The sequence below is a fragment of the Poromitra crassiceps genome (assembly GCF_964638095.1).
Source record: "Poromitra crassiceps genome assembly, chromosome: 6".
NCBI lineage: Eukaryota > Metazoa > Chordata > Actinopteri > Beryciformes > Melamphaidae > Poromitra > Poromitra crassiceps.
In genome coordinates, this window is record NC_139627.1 from 13,324,287 (window position 1) to 13,339,502 (window position 15,216).

At 45.6% G+C, this 15,216-nt stretch overlaps 1 protein-coding gene across 1 annotated transcript in view; it reads right to left on the reverse strand.

Annotated features, from left to right (window-relative positions):
- LOC310777717 (sorting nexin-18-like) overlaps positions 1-15,216 on the reverse strand; it is a gene marked incomplete at its 5' end in the record, with an annotated part of 34,344 nt that overhangs the window by 18,506 nt on the left and 622 nt on the right. Inside the window, 4 exons of the mRNA XM_083638090.1 lie at positions 810-1,192; positions 6,326-6,619; positions 12,029-12,312; positions 13,315-13,502. Of these exons, the coding sequence (XP_083494216.1) occupies positions 810-1,192; positions 6,326-6,619; positions 12,029-12,312; positions 13,315-13,502 (1,149 nt within the window). The remainder of the gene's footprint in view (positions 1-809; positions 1,193-6,325; positions 6,620-12,028; positions 12,313-13,314; positions 13,503-15,216) is intronic.

The following is a 15,216-nucleotide window of genomic DNA, read 5'->3' on the forward strand; positions in this document are numbered from 1 at the left end:
GAACATTCGCAGGCTAGATGTGGGACAGTCTGGGTCAAAAAGTCCAGGGCCCTTTTCTTGTCCCAGTATGTCCCTGATCAGCCACCACACTTAGTTGGGAGACTATCTTCTCATTCCTGAGCAGAAAGTAGGCTATTTTGGGAAACAAACATGTGATTTAGGGTGGAGTTTAGTATTGGTCATGTGGGGGGGGGGTGTTAACCAGCATGCTATATAGTGGGTAGATCTCTGGAACCAAGAGAGGAAATCCCTTTCATAATGTGATTAAAAAATAAATAAAATTATTTGTCTGGTGCAGGTTCCGGAAAATCTCCCTTATTTTCAAGCCCAATATTGACAGGAATGCACAGGACTACTGTTAATCAGGAAAAGATGGAATTATTACCGCCTATGTAAATGTTAGGGGGGGTGAAATAGATACAGCATAGTAACACGATTTTTGTGTGTGGCAATATGTCGTATCAAGTATCGCAATATTTTATTATAAAAAATGTTGCATGCAACATTTATGAATTTGTGGCAGGCTTTTATGACAGTGTTGTTTTATGACCATTTTGCTACAATAAAAATGATTGAAGTGAGATGAACAGACTGAAAACTGTATCTTATCTTGATAAAACAGATGTTGACAGTTTTTTTTCCTTTGGGGACATCATTTGTAGTTGAAAAAAGGTAATATATGGCAATATTTTTAAAATCACAATATTGTTTTATGACTTAGGTATCGTGATAATATCGTATTAGGAAGACTCTGGTGATTCCCATACTTCTATGAGTGTGATTTTGCTGCATGCGAACACGCTCCCCACCTTTCTGCACATGTATGATGTCGGGATAGTTGGCCAGGTGTCCTCTGTAGAGGTCTAGCAGGTCCGATATGGGGTCCAGGTCTTCCCGCGGCTGCTCAGCGAAGTAGTCCCCGACCGCCTCGTAGGCCTCTCCGGTGTAGGCGATGGCCCGGTTCAGGCCTGCCGAGTAGGCCTGCTGATCCAGCTCAAAGGCCTGGCCCAGCAGTCTGAAGGACTGGCCCACCTTCTGGTACTCCTTCTTGAAGCCGGTGATTTGCTTGCGGGCGAACTCGTTGATGGAGGTGTTGACGACGACAATGTTCTCGTCCATCCGCTTGGTGAACACCTTGAAGCCCTCGATCTTACTCTCCACGTCCTGCAGGTCCAGAGGGACGGACGGCGTGCTGCGGGGGAGGGTGTGAGGATGTTCTCATCAATATAACAATCATAACAATGACAATAATAACTGTATATAGCGCCTTTCTTAAACAGTTTTAGTGTCAAAACAATTAGTCAATTATCATTTGAGTTAATCAGCTGGATTTGCGCGTGATCATGAGATCACGATCACACAAATCCATCTTGCAACGCTCCAATCTATTGGTTTGAATCTGAACCACTGGTGGTTCGCACCAATCAGCGTCCTGTGAGGCAGCTATGGGCGGGCTTTAGGTGTGAGAGGGGGGCCGTGATAGACATATGGCCGGGTATCCAATCACCTGCCAGGTATTTTTTGTAAGTGCCTGCCCTTTGAAACGGTTTCCTGAGCGCCTTGTTCCAAGATGATTATGTGAAAACAGACCATCTGGCAGCATCAGGTGAACCATTTTAGCCATTTACCACGAGAAAATACTAGTAAGTTTTCCTGCTTTTCTCTATTTCATGGCATTATACAATCAATACAGGGCACTCCTGAAAAAGAGAGCATTGCTCTCAGTGAGACTCCCCCTGTATAAAAAAAAAAAAATGAAAAAAATAAATACTTTGGGGTTGTTTGGGTAAGGAAGTAAGAAACTTTAAAGGCACTAAATGCGATATTCAGCATTACTAGATGCCTACAAAAGACTATTATACTATATCTAGCGGGACATGCAAGTTATTATGTTCAGAACAGTGAAAGAAGCCACGCCCCCTCTATGTTGTGAAAAGAGGCGTTGCTGATTCAAGCCTGTTGCTGCTTCGGTCCGAGGCTCCTCCTTCGTTTCTGTGGATTTAGCTCCTCCCCCTCGTTTATTAATGGACAGAGTGACCCAGCGAGGCTTGACAGCATATACTGGATCAAGCCGTGACTGTGATTGGGAAAATAAAGCGGCCATGGCTGTGAAAATAAGGTTAGTCTCTGTTTGTATCGCGGTTTGGCACCGTGTGTTCCCTCGGTCTTTGTTTACAGTGCGTTATGCTGGCTGTGTCGCTTGCTCTGTATGTCTCGATGGCAGACGAGTGTCTGGGGTTGCATAGTGTAGATGGCAGACGAGTGTCTGGGGTTGCATAGTGTAGATGGCAGACGCTAAAGCAGAGCAATGCGAGTGTTTACGGTGGCCTGGGAAGCCGTGCCTCTGTGTTTTATAGACTGTGTTTACGTGTTGACATTACAGCTCCAGCGTGACATCTAGTGGGCAAAGATCTTACATAATGGACCTTTAAGAATTACTTTGTAACTCTGGCATTTGTCATTATTTTCAACATTTTATAGACTAAATGATGAATCGATACATTCATCGATCAGAGCATGTGAGCGGAGCGTGGAGCGGAGCGGGGGGGATTTTGGCTTGAGCGGTGAGCGAGGAGGACCAGAGCGGTACCGGAGCGAAAGTTGGAGCGGCACCGATCACCCGCTCAGTCCCGCTCCAGTTTGGATCACAACATGTTGGAACCAGAATGCGTCGCTGCGTGGCCATGTGCACGCCCACTATTTTCTTGCCAGCTGCTGCGAGACGAGAAGGAAGAGAAACGAACATGCAGCCGACTCTGCTGAGCTCATGTTATTTGTAGCGAGCAATGCCCATTGCCCAGGCGTTTAAACGCAAATGAAAACACCCTGGCCTTTTGATCTTTTTCATTCTTTTGAGCGGAGCGGTGAGTGCGAGCGGGTGAAATCTGTATGGAGCGGGGAGCGGTCTGGAGCGGAGCGGTCTGGAGCGGAGCGGTCTGGAGCGGAGCGGCTGGGAGCGGGTGTGAGCGCTGGAGCGGGTGGAAAGGGCCGCTCCGTGAGCGAGGAGTGGTAATTATCACCACTCCACTCTGCTCACATGCTCTGTCATCGATAATGAAAATAATCGTTAGTTGCAGCAGCCCAACAGGGTTTACAAGATGCTTAACAGAATAAAAACAGAATCCAATAGCAATACAAACATACAATATAATACAATATAATAATACAAATGTGAACAGAAGCAAAGGCAATAACAACAGATGACTAAGAACTATAGGGAAAGTAAAATTTAATAAATAAATAAATAAATAAATAAATAAATAAATAAATAAATAAATAGTAATAGAGCAATCACTGGTCGTTTATTCTCTTTATGTTCTTGTAAAACATTCTTTGAACTTTGTGGCCTTGTTTCCGAAGAGAAAAACTTTATGGACATGAATATGTTCTAAGTCAGCATTAGTGGTTAGTCATTAGATGTTTTATGACACAGATGTGGGAGAGCTTCTCTGCTCTCTGTGCCTCACTATCAGCCGCTCCCAGAGGCCCTCAGATCCTCTCACACAGGTTCATGTCATTAACTAAGACAAATTCCTCATATTATGCAATCTTTACACACGGGTTAATGTCATTAACCCATTGATACCTGATGAAGCATTTGTGTGTATCCCTTTAAGACCGCGAACCTTAACGCGGTTTCGCGGTCTTAAAGGGATACACACACAAACGAGGGATATACACGCAAATGCCGCATCAGGTATCAATGGGTTAACTAAGACAAATTCCTCATATTATGCAATCTTTACACACGGGTTAATGTCATTCACTCAGACAAATTCCTGCCTTTTTTGAAGGATGCTCGCGCTACCACATCGAAAAATGCTACCTTGGGTACCCATAGAACCCATTTTCATTCAGATATCTTGAGGAGAGAGGTCAAGGGACCTCTTTGAAAATGATTATTATTATTAAAAATATTTTTTTCCTCGCCCAAAATTCTGTCTAATTTTGAAGCGTGATTTAGCCCCCTTCCCGACAAGCTAGCATGACGTGGTTGGTACCAATGGATGCCTCAGGTCTTCTAGTTTCACATGATACCAGGAACTTCACTCAGCCCGCTACAACCACCATTTGATTTGTATCACTATGAAACCGGCAGATTAACGGGAGAAATGACCAATCAGGACCACAGTTCTCAAGGGGTTAAGAATAGGGAGACTCGCGCGAAAATCCGGAATGTCGGTAGGTATGTTTTTCTGGTGTACCCACTTTCCCTCAACCTGCCTCAGCTACTTTGACTAGTGATTTCCCAGAAGAATGCCTTTCGCCCTCACCAGAGAACATGCCTGGACCTGCTGCATTCAGCTGCGGCTTACAAGTGTAGGTGGAGTGAGAGTAAGAGCAGATGACAACAGACAAATTCTATTTAAAAGCACTACTGCTATTAAATGTTTTGAGTTTACCAGATGTTTCTGTCCACACACCCGTTTGTTTCAATCACTCTTTTTTGCCTCCATGATCAGACGCTACCATGATGCTACCAGAAGCTACCATGTCTGGAGTGGGAAGGGGCTAGTTTCCATCAAGGACCTATACATAGACGGTCATTTAGCATCCTTTGATCTACTGAAAAGGAGGTTTGAGGCTGGGGGGATTATCACTTCTGCAGACAAAGCAAGCACAGCACAGCCGAGCGGAAGGATGAATGGAGATACACGGAGCAAAGCATCCTCATATCTAAAATAACTGCATTCAAAGTCTGACTGAAACTAAATCTAAACTAAATCTATCTAAATCTAAACTAATCTATCTATCTATCTATCTATCGTATCTATCTTGGGCAGCAGCCCAAGCCCACTGTGTGCTTGTGGAGAGCAGCAGACAATGCAACACATCATCGAAGCTTGCCCTCTACAAAGACTTGAAGGAGGACTAGTCACCCTCCATACAGCAGATCAGGAGGCAACTGCTTGGCTTAAGGACCTTGCATTCGCTAAATAAATAATGTATGTCAAATACGCAGAATTTAAAATGTTTAAGCACGTCTAAAGTATGCACCCGACACGTGCACCTATGTGCAGTGAATATGCCACTGTCTCTGACTTGTCTTATCACTATACTGCCTTATGCTTGTTGTGTCTCTTGTTGTTTTTCCACCCATATGCCCTGTTATATTTGTTATATTTGTACTATTTGCACTATGTTGTAAACGGAGTCCACAGCACAAGAATTTCACACGTGATACTTGTACCATGGAGTGACAATAAAAATCTTGAATCTTGAATCTTGAAAATACAATCTATCTTATCTATCTATCTTATCTATCTTATCTATCTATCTAAATCTAAACTAATCTATCTATCTATCTATCTTATCTATCTTATCTATCTATCTATCTATCTATCTATCTATCTAAATCTAAACTAATCTATCTATCTATCTATCTATCTATCTATCTATCTATCTATCTATCTATCTATCTGGGTCAATGTTCCCCGGGTTCAATGTTCCCAGGCCTAAATATGTGTTGAGCCTTATCTACGTATCTATCTATCTATCTATCTATCTATCTATCTATCTATCTATCTATCTATCTATCTATCTATCTATCTATCTATCTATCTATCTAAACAATTGTGGCCGATCCGTCTTGAAACACACAGACCATGTAATGAGATGTAATGAGAACTATTGACATTGTGAATGGCGATTGTTCTGGAGTGTGTGTTATAACGAGCCAATTAAATATCATTTGCATTGAACTAAGATATTCCAACAGATTAAAAAAAAAAATGCATGGTTGGTTATTTGTGAAGATTATGCTAACATTACTAGCCATGGTAGCTCCCATGTTGCAAAGGATTCAGATGTATTCAGTGTGACGTGGTTCTCTAGTCCAGTGATTCTCAAACTTTTACATGTCAAGGACCCGTAAACTGACGGACCCCCATTTGATCAGATTTTGTCTCCAGGGTCCCCCATCTGATAAGATTTTTGCTTTGAGATGTTTTATTATAGAACGTATGAAGCCCATGACCAAAATAGTCATTCATTCGGTCATTGTGTTACTTATTGCGGGCGGATGTAGCTCAGGAGGTAGAGCGGGTCGTCCACTAATCGCTTTGGATGAAAGAGGTCGGTGGTTCGATTCCCGGCTCCTCCAGTCTGCATGTCGAAGTGTCCTTGGGCAAGATACTGAACCCCAAATTGCTCCCGTTGGTGTGCCAGCACCCTGCGTGGTAACCTGCCGCCATCGGTGTGTGAATGGGTGAATGTACCTACTGACTGTAAAGCGCTTTGGATAAAAGTGCTATATAAATGCAGGCCATTTATGGATGAAATTTTATAGCGAAAAGAAATGATTCTCCTTTTTCCTCCTCCTTACCTGATGGTGAGGAAGAAGTTGGCCCCGACCAGCTCGTCGCGCTCAGCCCTCCTCTTTCCCTGCTTCCAGGCCTTCTCGTCGGCCCCGCAGGTGAGGAAATGCTGGAAGACGTCACAGCGAGCCAGCACAGGGTGGCTGCTCATGTGGTTCATCCACCAGATCAGACCCTTCCTCCGCTTGGAGATGAAGTCCTCCTCGAAGCGGCCGGTCGCCTGCTTCTCCGGCAGGTGGGGCACTGAGATGACGGGGAAGCGCTCCACCAGCCGCGCATACAGCCAGTCGAAGTGCTTATACCTGCGGAGGGAGGCGGATGCCGGCATTAGGTTGTATTCTTTATTTCGTTTTTTTTGCTTTTTGCTTTCGATTTCAGTTTGGTTTTAGTCTTTAAAGCGGGTTTGCTAGGTTAGTTTGTTTTTATTTTTCAAAATGCATATTTTTGGTTGAGTTTTTATTCGTTTCGGCGTTAGTTTTAGTCTTTTCATAGGGTATTTGCCATTATGGATGTATTCACTTAGGACAGATGAACAGCCTTCCACGAAAGACAAATATAAATGATGTGTGTCAGTCAATGTGCAATCTGGGAACCCATCGGTTCATCTTTTCCCCCTCTAACCTCTGGGGGCAGTTTCACAGGAAGTCAAGGGGCTCCAACAGGAAGTCAAGGGGCTCCATCGGGAGCGAAGCTCTGCCATTGGCTCCAGCCGACCGGCTCTGTGACCATTTATGGATTTCCTTTCCGCTCCCTGGGTGTCGCTCTCAAATCCCTCCGTCGCTATGAAACAACAACAACAACATCGCACGCTCGTTGCTAGTAGCAAGTAGCAACTTGCTACACGCTGAAAATGGTACGTTTTGACTACACACGGTCACGTCCACTCCATTTTCATCGGGTAAAGCGCAGCAATGAATGTGGTCTATTGGCCGAGTAGCTTCTTCCCAACCGCCATCAGCCTCACCAACAAGGCCCGGAAACCCCTTCCGCCAAGGGCCTCACCAACAACCCCCACCCACACACACACACACAAACTCACTACCTCCTCCTAAACTCAACTGAACCCCCCCCCCATAAAACTGGAACTCATACTGTATCTAATTTAATGCCTGTGTAACTGGGACTGGTAAATTGATGTAAATTCCCTGCACATTAATGCCTATTTAACTTAGCCTGGAAATTTCATGTACATTCAATGTAAACTCTTATCTAACTCTGACTGTAAATTCATGTAAATCCACTGCCTATTTAACGTATATTTAACTCAGTCTGTAAATCTCATGTAAATCCAACGTAAATTCATATTTATCATCCACAGAACACTTCACCACTCATGTACATATTGTATATATTGACTCGATTTGATTTGATTTGATTGCACTTGTAACCTTGCGATTGCCGTTAGTTATCTTCCTACTTCTTATCCCTGTATATTGATGTAACCGCTACGCTGCATACAGACACTAAGACAAATTCCTCGTATTTAACTTGCATACTGTGGCAATAAAAGTGATTCTGATTCTGATTCTGAATTCTGATTCTGATTCTGAGTACAATAAAAGGAAGGGTGGAGGAGGAGGGAGGGAGGGAAGGGTGGAGGAGTAGAGAGGGAAGGGTGGAGGAGGGAGGGAAGGGTGGAGGAGGAGGGAGGGAAGGGTGGAGGAGGAGGGAGGGCAGAGGGACGAGTGAGGAGAGGTGAGGAGAAAGAATGCAGCCATGTTGGGACTGCCATCGATTCGCCCATTCAGCCAATCTATTTTGAGAGTGACGGAGCTGATCCTGAGACCCTTACATTTGAATTATTCACCCCTTCATTCATGCAAAAGCCCCTTAAAATGAGTTAATAAATCCCTCATCCCAGACAATTGTCCAAGTCCCTCTGATCCGAGTCCCAAGCGAGTCTCAAGTCAATTGGTCCCGAGTCTCAAGCAAGTCCCAAGTCTTTCCTTTTGTCGGCAAGTCAAGTCAAGTCACAATGTTATTTCAAGTCAAGTCTCGAGTCGAGTCACAGGTTATGTCAAGTCGAGTCACAGGTTAGAAAAAATGACAAGGCAGAGATTATTTAGGCTGCAGACGTGCGCGTTCACGTTAATACGTGCTTGTTGCCAAGCAACACACTTCTCTCAGAGCTCGAGACAGCTGACAGACAGCTCCAACTCAGCTCAAACTTATAGAGTTGTATTCAAAGCATAGAAACGTTCTCACAGCTCAATTTAACAGCGCCAACACAAGCAGTTTGATCACAAGTGCAATCAGTACTGAATGCGATGGCAGACTGCGCACTGCGGGCAGTTGACGAAGTCAGGAAGAAATTGAAAGATCTTCCGACGCATCAGCTTAAAACCCGCCGACGAGCGGAGGTCCTGCGCCCAAAACGTCTATATTTACAGCACATATCGATCAATATTTTTGGAGAAGATTCCGGCTGCATCACGCGCAGATCAAGATGAGACAGCTGTCAGTGAGTAGCTACGCATTTGGGTGTAACTTTTACGCCTGCTCCATACACAGACGCAGCGCATACAGGGTGCACTAGTCATAAAATTAAGTTAGTCGTAACTTTGAGTTCTACATCGGACATAGCGTGTAAACCTAGGCGTACGCCCAGCTGGTGCACTCGGCTGATCTTGTCACAAGTCCGAGTCGAGTTTCGAGTCATTTTCTTCCAAGTCCGAGTCGAGTTTCAAGTATTTACCTTCCAAGTCCGAGTCGAGTCGGAAGTCGGCAAATTTGCGACTCGAGTCGACTCGAGTCCGAGTCCCTATGACTCGAGTCCAATTGTCTGCCTCATCCTACCGAATGGGTACCCACAGACCCTAGAGGTTTACTTTTGCTCAACCAAATGGGGCAACTGACGTTCGTTTTAAACAGCAGTTCATGGTGAAACCATGCCCTCTTTGAACTGTAACTGCTCCTTCATACTTTAAGCTAGACACTCCATTTAAATTTTAAACAAGTCGCCACTTTTAGGATCCCATCATCTTAATTCAGCTTGAATTTATCTTTTGTACTGTTTGAGAAATTGCAGTTTATGTTTTATAATTTATTCAGCCTTTATAATGGGACCCTTATGGAGCCAGCCTTGAGTGTGTCTCACTCACAGGCTGTACTTCTTACTAAACTAGGCATCTCGCGTGCTATGCGCACTCGATTCCATCCTGCAGCTCGCCAAGCTGGCCCTGTAAACTCACATTCACAGTCTGTGTGTGAGAGTGAGTGTGTGTGTGTGTGTGTGTGTGTGTGTGTGCATCACTGATGATGTCACAATTTATGACATCACTGATGACATCATCACTGTGAATTTATGACATCACCGATGATGTAATCAGTGGGACAGACAGAGACACAGAGCCCCCAGCTCCCATTTATATACTGATGATGATGATGATGACGATTCATTCATATTCATATGACATACATATATTATCCATGGGACCCTTTAGCAGCTACTTCTGCTCTCTCACAAAGTCAAAATAGAAGCGATGTGAGGTATCGTTTTTGAGATATTAATGTTTGTTTGGCACCGCTTTTCAGCTTTATTTCATACTAGTTAACTGCTGCAGTGGCAGGGGTGTGTAGCCTACCTGACCTGTGTGTAGGGGTCAGGCCCAGTGGTGTAGTCTACGTGATATGCAGGTATACGGCGTACACACACTGCGAAATGACTCAGATTTGCACATGCGCACTGGTAAATGCGATATGATACGTATCGTTTTCACTTTCCATTCACAAAATTCACCCTGTGCGCTCTGTGTGTTACCCTACGTTCACACACAGCACCCAAGCCTTGCCTACGCCTTGCCTTTACCCACGCTTTTAAATAGGCGTCCTTTTTACTCACTAAGGCTGTGTACACAGGGCGCCTCAACGTGAACCTTGCGTGTACCCACGCCTCGCCTGAGCTGCGCCGATTTTATCGTTTAGGCGTGAGTTCTATTTTCAAGCCGACTAAGCGCGTGAAGGCAGACTTCTTCTGTCAAGCCATGGAGGAAAAACGCGACAATATCCGTGGGAAATGGCAAAGTCAACTGAATTTCAAAATAAAATGGTGTTACAGCATTGAGCAGAGAGAGAGAGAGAGAGAGAGAGAGAGAGATTGACGGGTGGCTATCACGTGGGGCTTTCTCCCCGTCGGTAAACAAATCTTCAGGAGAGAGAATAGCGACAGAAGAAGCAAGATGAAGCTGATAGCTGAAGCTATTCTGTAAATTTGGGGAGGAACAACAACAACAAAAAATGGGTCGATCTCCGCCCACTTCCGGCCGAAACCACGCCCACTTTCAGTTAAGCCCCCTCCCGGTCAGAGTTAGTATAGACCAATTATACGCCTACGTCACAATGACAACAAGTAGCGTCAGATGCGCAAGACGGAGGCAGAAAGACAGACTCCGCGCAGCCCTGTCAAGTAGTTTTCCAGTCGCCCGAAAACTATTCGAGCTAGATATGTCTTCGTGTTGTACAGTGGGATGCCAGAATCGGAAAGCTATTATAGGAGAGTATTCGGGTCCGCCTATTCACACTTGGTTAATAAAATAATAAACGATAGAGCCAGGCTGTAACGTTATAATTCACCTAATTCTCCCCACATATCCTGTTCTACGCAACTCGAGGGAACATACACAGCCTCGCACACACGCAATAGAACACAACACAACACTGAACAGTCTGTTACACTATCTACAAAGCAAGGACTAAAGTTTTACCGAATCCCGTCAACTCATACTGCTTTTAATGCTAACCGTAAGTGTCTTTGGTTGCAAGCCGAAAGAGGAAATCGTTAAAAATGCCCGACTTTGCAGTGCTCGCTCATTTCATATCAGGTAAACTGTAGTAGGCTGCAGCCACATCGCTCGGTTAGTTAACAACCAAGTAACGTTAAATAATGTCATTATTGAGTTGAACTAATTGGAACGAGGACATCATTAAAAATGCCCGACTTTGTAGTGCACTTCATAATCAGGTAAGCTGCCTGAAACTGTAGGCTGCTCAACATCGCTCGGTTAGTTAACGGACCAAGTAACGTTACATAATGTCATTATTGAGTTGTGTGCATTATCAACATAACAATATATCTTTGCAAGTTACAGAATAATTATCTACGCTATCCCCAGTTATAAAGGAATGCACGATATGTATTGTTGGCCACTAGGCTTGGCCAATTGACAGCGCCAGTGCATATGGGTCTGTAAGACATATCCCATGAAACAACGTTAATTTCGATGCATAACATTGCTTATCACTAGGCGATAAGCTGTGGTAGTAAGCCGAGAACTGCATTTTAAAACTAAAATATAACTGTGTGTTGCAGATGGGCACAGAGCAGTCCTGACAGCGGGGCTTTCACAGTTCCCACTGTCTGTCAATGCTGGACTGACGGCTTTTTGCCTACACGATGCGTGCGCAGCTCAATGTTGACAAGCTGTATAAGGGGTCTATACCCTCTGAAAAAAGGTAGACTACACCACTGGTCAGGCCTACCTGCGGCTGACCTGTGTGTTGGTGTGTGTGTAGGGGTCAGGCCTACCTGCGGCTGACCTGTGTGTTGGTGTGTGTGTAGGGGTCAGGCCTACCTGCGGTTGACCTGTGTGTTGGTGTGTGTGTAGGGGTCAGGCCTACCTGTTGTTGCTGACCTGTGTGTTGGTGTGTGTGTAGGGGTCAGGCCTACCTGCGGCTGACCTGTGTGTTGGTGTGTGTGTAGGGGTCAGGCCTACCTGCGGTTGACCTGTGTGTTGGTGTGTGTAGGGGTCAGGCCGTACGACATGTAGCTCTTCATGCCCTTGAACTTGGTCTGCTTGGTGGGGTCGTGGATGGAGCAGGTGAAGGGGTGGGGGTCCTCCTGCCACTCGGGCCCGTGGGTCCCCATCAGCACGCGGATGCGGTCCCCCTCCCTCACCGTGGCCTGGGCTGAGCCCAGCAGAAAGGCCTCGCCCCCACACTTCACGAAGGTGGAGAAGCGGTTGAGGTTCCTCCCCACCGTGGCCGAGCTCTTGGCCTGCTGATAGGGAGTGCAATTGGGAAGATTTTATTGATACCAATGCCATTATCGATTCTGCTTATTGGTCCGATTCTTTATCGATTCCTGATCAATTTTCTGTGTGGGGGGGGAAGTAGGCCTACGTAGGTTTTCAGCATCAACAGTTTCATTATCTCTTGTGTCTGACTCTGAACACAGTGTAGAATGTCTGCCTAAGGGGACATTCACACCAAAAGTGTTTTTTTCAGTCAGAACGCTATGAAAATCATGTTGAGAGCGCTTCCATTGTGCACAAAACACAGCGCACGGAGCGTCTTTTTGGCTTCGTTTTGTTTTCCCCTGTAGTCGCGTGCAGTACAGATCAGGACACAACGACCACACGGACGGTAGCCAGCTGGTTTTGTCTGTTTGATGTTGTTCACTGTCAACATGAAAGACAGATTATTGCCAATTCTGGCAGCAGCGAGGTTGAGGATCCCTCTGGGAGGAGAGAAGGTATAGGAGTAAAAAGACGAGCAGCGCGCTTTTCCTCCAAATGTTCAACTTTTTCAGCTTTAAAACGCCCAGAACGCTCCGCCAAAAAGACGAGACGCCACCAGCGTTTAAACGTCCTTGAGCGTTCCTTGAAAGAGGAGCACGTCTAGCGCGTCCTTACATAGAGAATGAATTGCAGAAAGACGCTGGCAGCTCCAAAAACGCTTTTTTTGTCCTGAATGTCCCCTAATAGCATTTGTGTTAAAATAACGCTCCTTTTCGCAAAAGGATAATGACATGTTTCAACATATTGCTGGTACCCTCAAAAGGATAGTTTTACAGACGTTAGAAATAGCGCTGTTGTCATCCCCTCCGCCATGACGCCTTGAATGTTTCCAGCAGCGTGGATACAGAGTTGGTTGATACATGTCAGAAAAACCTGCCGGCGTCGATAAAAGGAATCGATAACCTCAGAAGATACGTTGCCCAGTGATTTGGACAATTTGGAACCGGTTCTAACGGCTGCCGGTTCTCGATTCCCATGCGTACCTGCTGGTGCTGGGCCGGCGCGCCCGCCTGGCGCCCGGGCAGCGAGGTGGTGACGGTGTAAAGGGGGGGCGCGCCGCTCCCCAGGCCCCGGGGCTCGTCGCCCCCCGCCATGGAGGAGGAGCCATCGTCCCAGTCGTCGTCCCAGTCGTCATCGCTGGTCTGGAAGCTCTCTCCTAATCGTCCTAGGGCTGGGCGAGATGGACCAAAAATCATATCTCAGGATTTGGAGGCTGAATGGCGATACACCATCTCTGTATATACACCATCTCTGTATTTACACCATCTCTGTATATACACCATCTCTGTATATACACCATCTCTGTATATACACCATCTCTGTATATACACCATCTCTGTATTTTCTACAAAGTGGGGCTAAATGTTCAGTTGTAAGTCAAAGCCACAGGGGTGATGTCACAACGACTGGGCGATATGGACAAAATCATAAATCACAATATTTTTTAAATACCTTGATATCGATATTGCGACAATATTGTAGGGATGACTATTGTTGGTTTCACCAAATATTTACACAATGAGATTTTTGATCAATAATCATCGTGTGGCACAAGATATACCTTTCTGTCTCATGCTGTGTGATAGGTGCCAGGTGTTAGAGGGTACACTGTCTCATGCTATGTGATAGGTGCCAGGTGTTAGAGGGTACACTGTCTCATGCTATGTGATAGGTGCCAGGTGTTAGAGGGTACACTGTCTCATGCTATGTGATAGGTGCCAGGTGTTAGAGGGTACACTGTCTCATGCTATGTGATAGGTGCCAGGTGTTAGAGCAGTGATCCTCACTATTTCTTCGATGAGAGCCGCACTGGCAGGACAAAGTCAATAGGAGAGCCACTTTTACCGCAAAACACCAAACGCCACCCCAACCAAGCACATCTGCCTACCATTTTTTTTTTATTATTGTTTTCCACACACACACACACACACACACACACACACACACACACACACACTCATATATAATACAGTATATATATATATATATATATATATGCTTTCAGGCCTGGAGGGATTTCGAAACGTACCCGACCGCAACGGTGGGGGCCGTCGCTGGCGACGCTAAAGTTTTAGCTTACCTGTTCGCATCTATGTTCGCAATGGCATCCCAAGTATCATCATACTATTATGGGATGCGATGCGAACAGTTGTATTATGGGATGTGCGTTTCCCAGGCAACGACACACGTTGACACGTTTTGGAACAGCGCTGCACGCTGGCACAATACTCCTAAAAGCAAAATGCTTATTGTTTTGAATGATTTGGCACCTTCTATTACTGTCAACACCAGTACTGTTGTATTGTAATAATATGCCATAAAGGTTTATTGAAATTTTGGGGAGAGCAGGGGGGGGGGGGGGGGAAGAAAAAAGAAGAAGCAATTTCTTAGAGCCGCCAACTAAAGCTTCGAGAGCCGCTAGCGTCTCGCGAGCCGCGCAATGAGGAACTAGGTGTTAGAGGGTACACTGTCCAATGCTATGTGATAGGTGCCAGGTGTTAGAGGGTACACTGTCCCATGCTTTCTGGTTTTGCCCTCCACTGTCTGGATACTGGGCCAAGATATTTGATTGGTACTCTAAGGCCTATAAAATAACCCTTCAACCAGAGGCGGAACTCGCCATCTTCGGCTGCTCGGAATCCTCTCTGCTCCTCCCTACGGCTGTGCAACAGTCTCTGACACAGGGGACGACTGATTCTTCTGAAGGAGTGGAAGTCTCCCTCTCCTCCTCCTTTTCAACTGTGGCTGAAACATGGTTTCGTACGGAGAGACTCAGGTTCCTGAGGATAGGCTGACAGGCTGATGTGTGCTGAGCGTTCTGGCGCAAAATGGCTGCCGTGCATCACCCAGGTGGGTGCTACACATCAGCGGTGGGTGAGTTGACT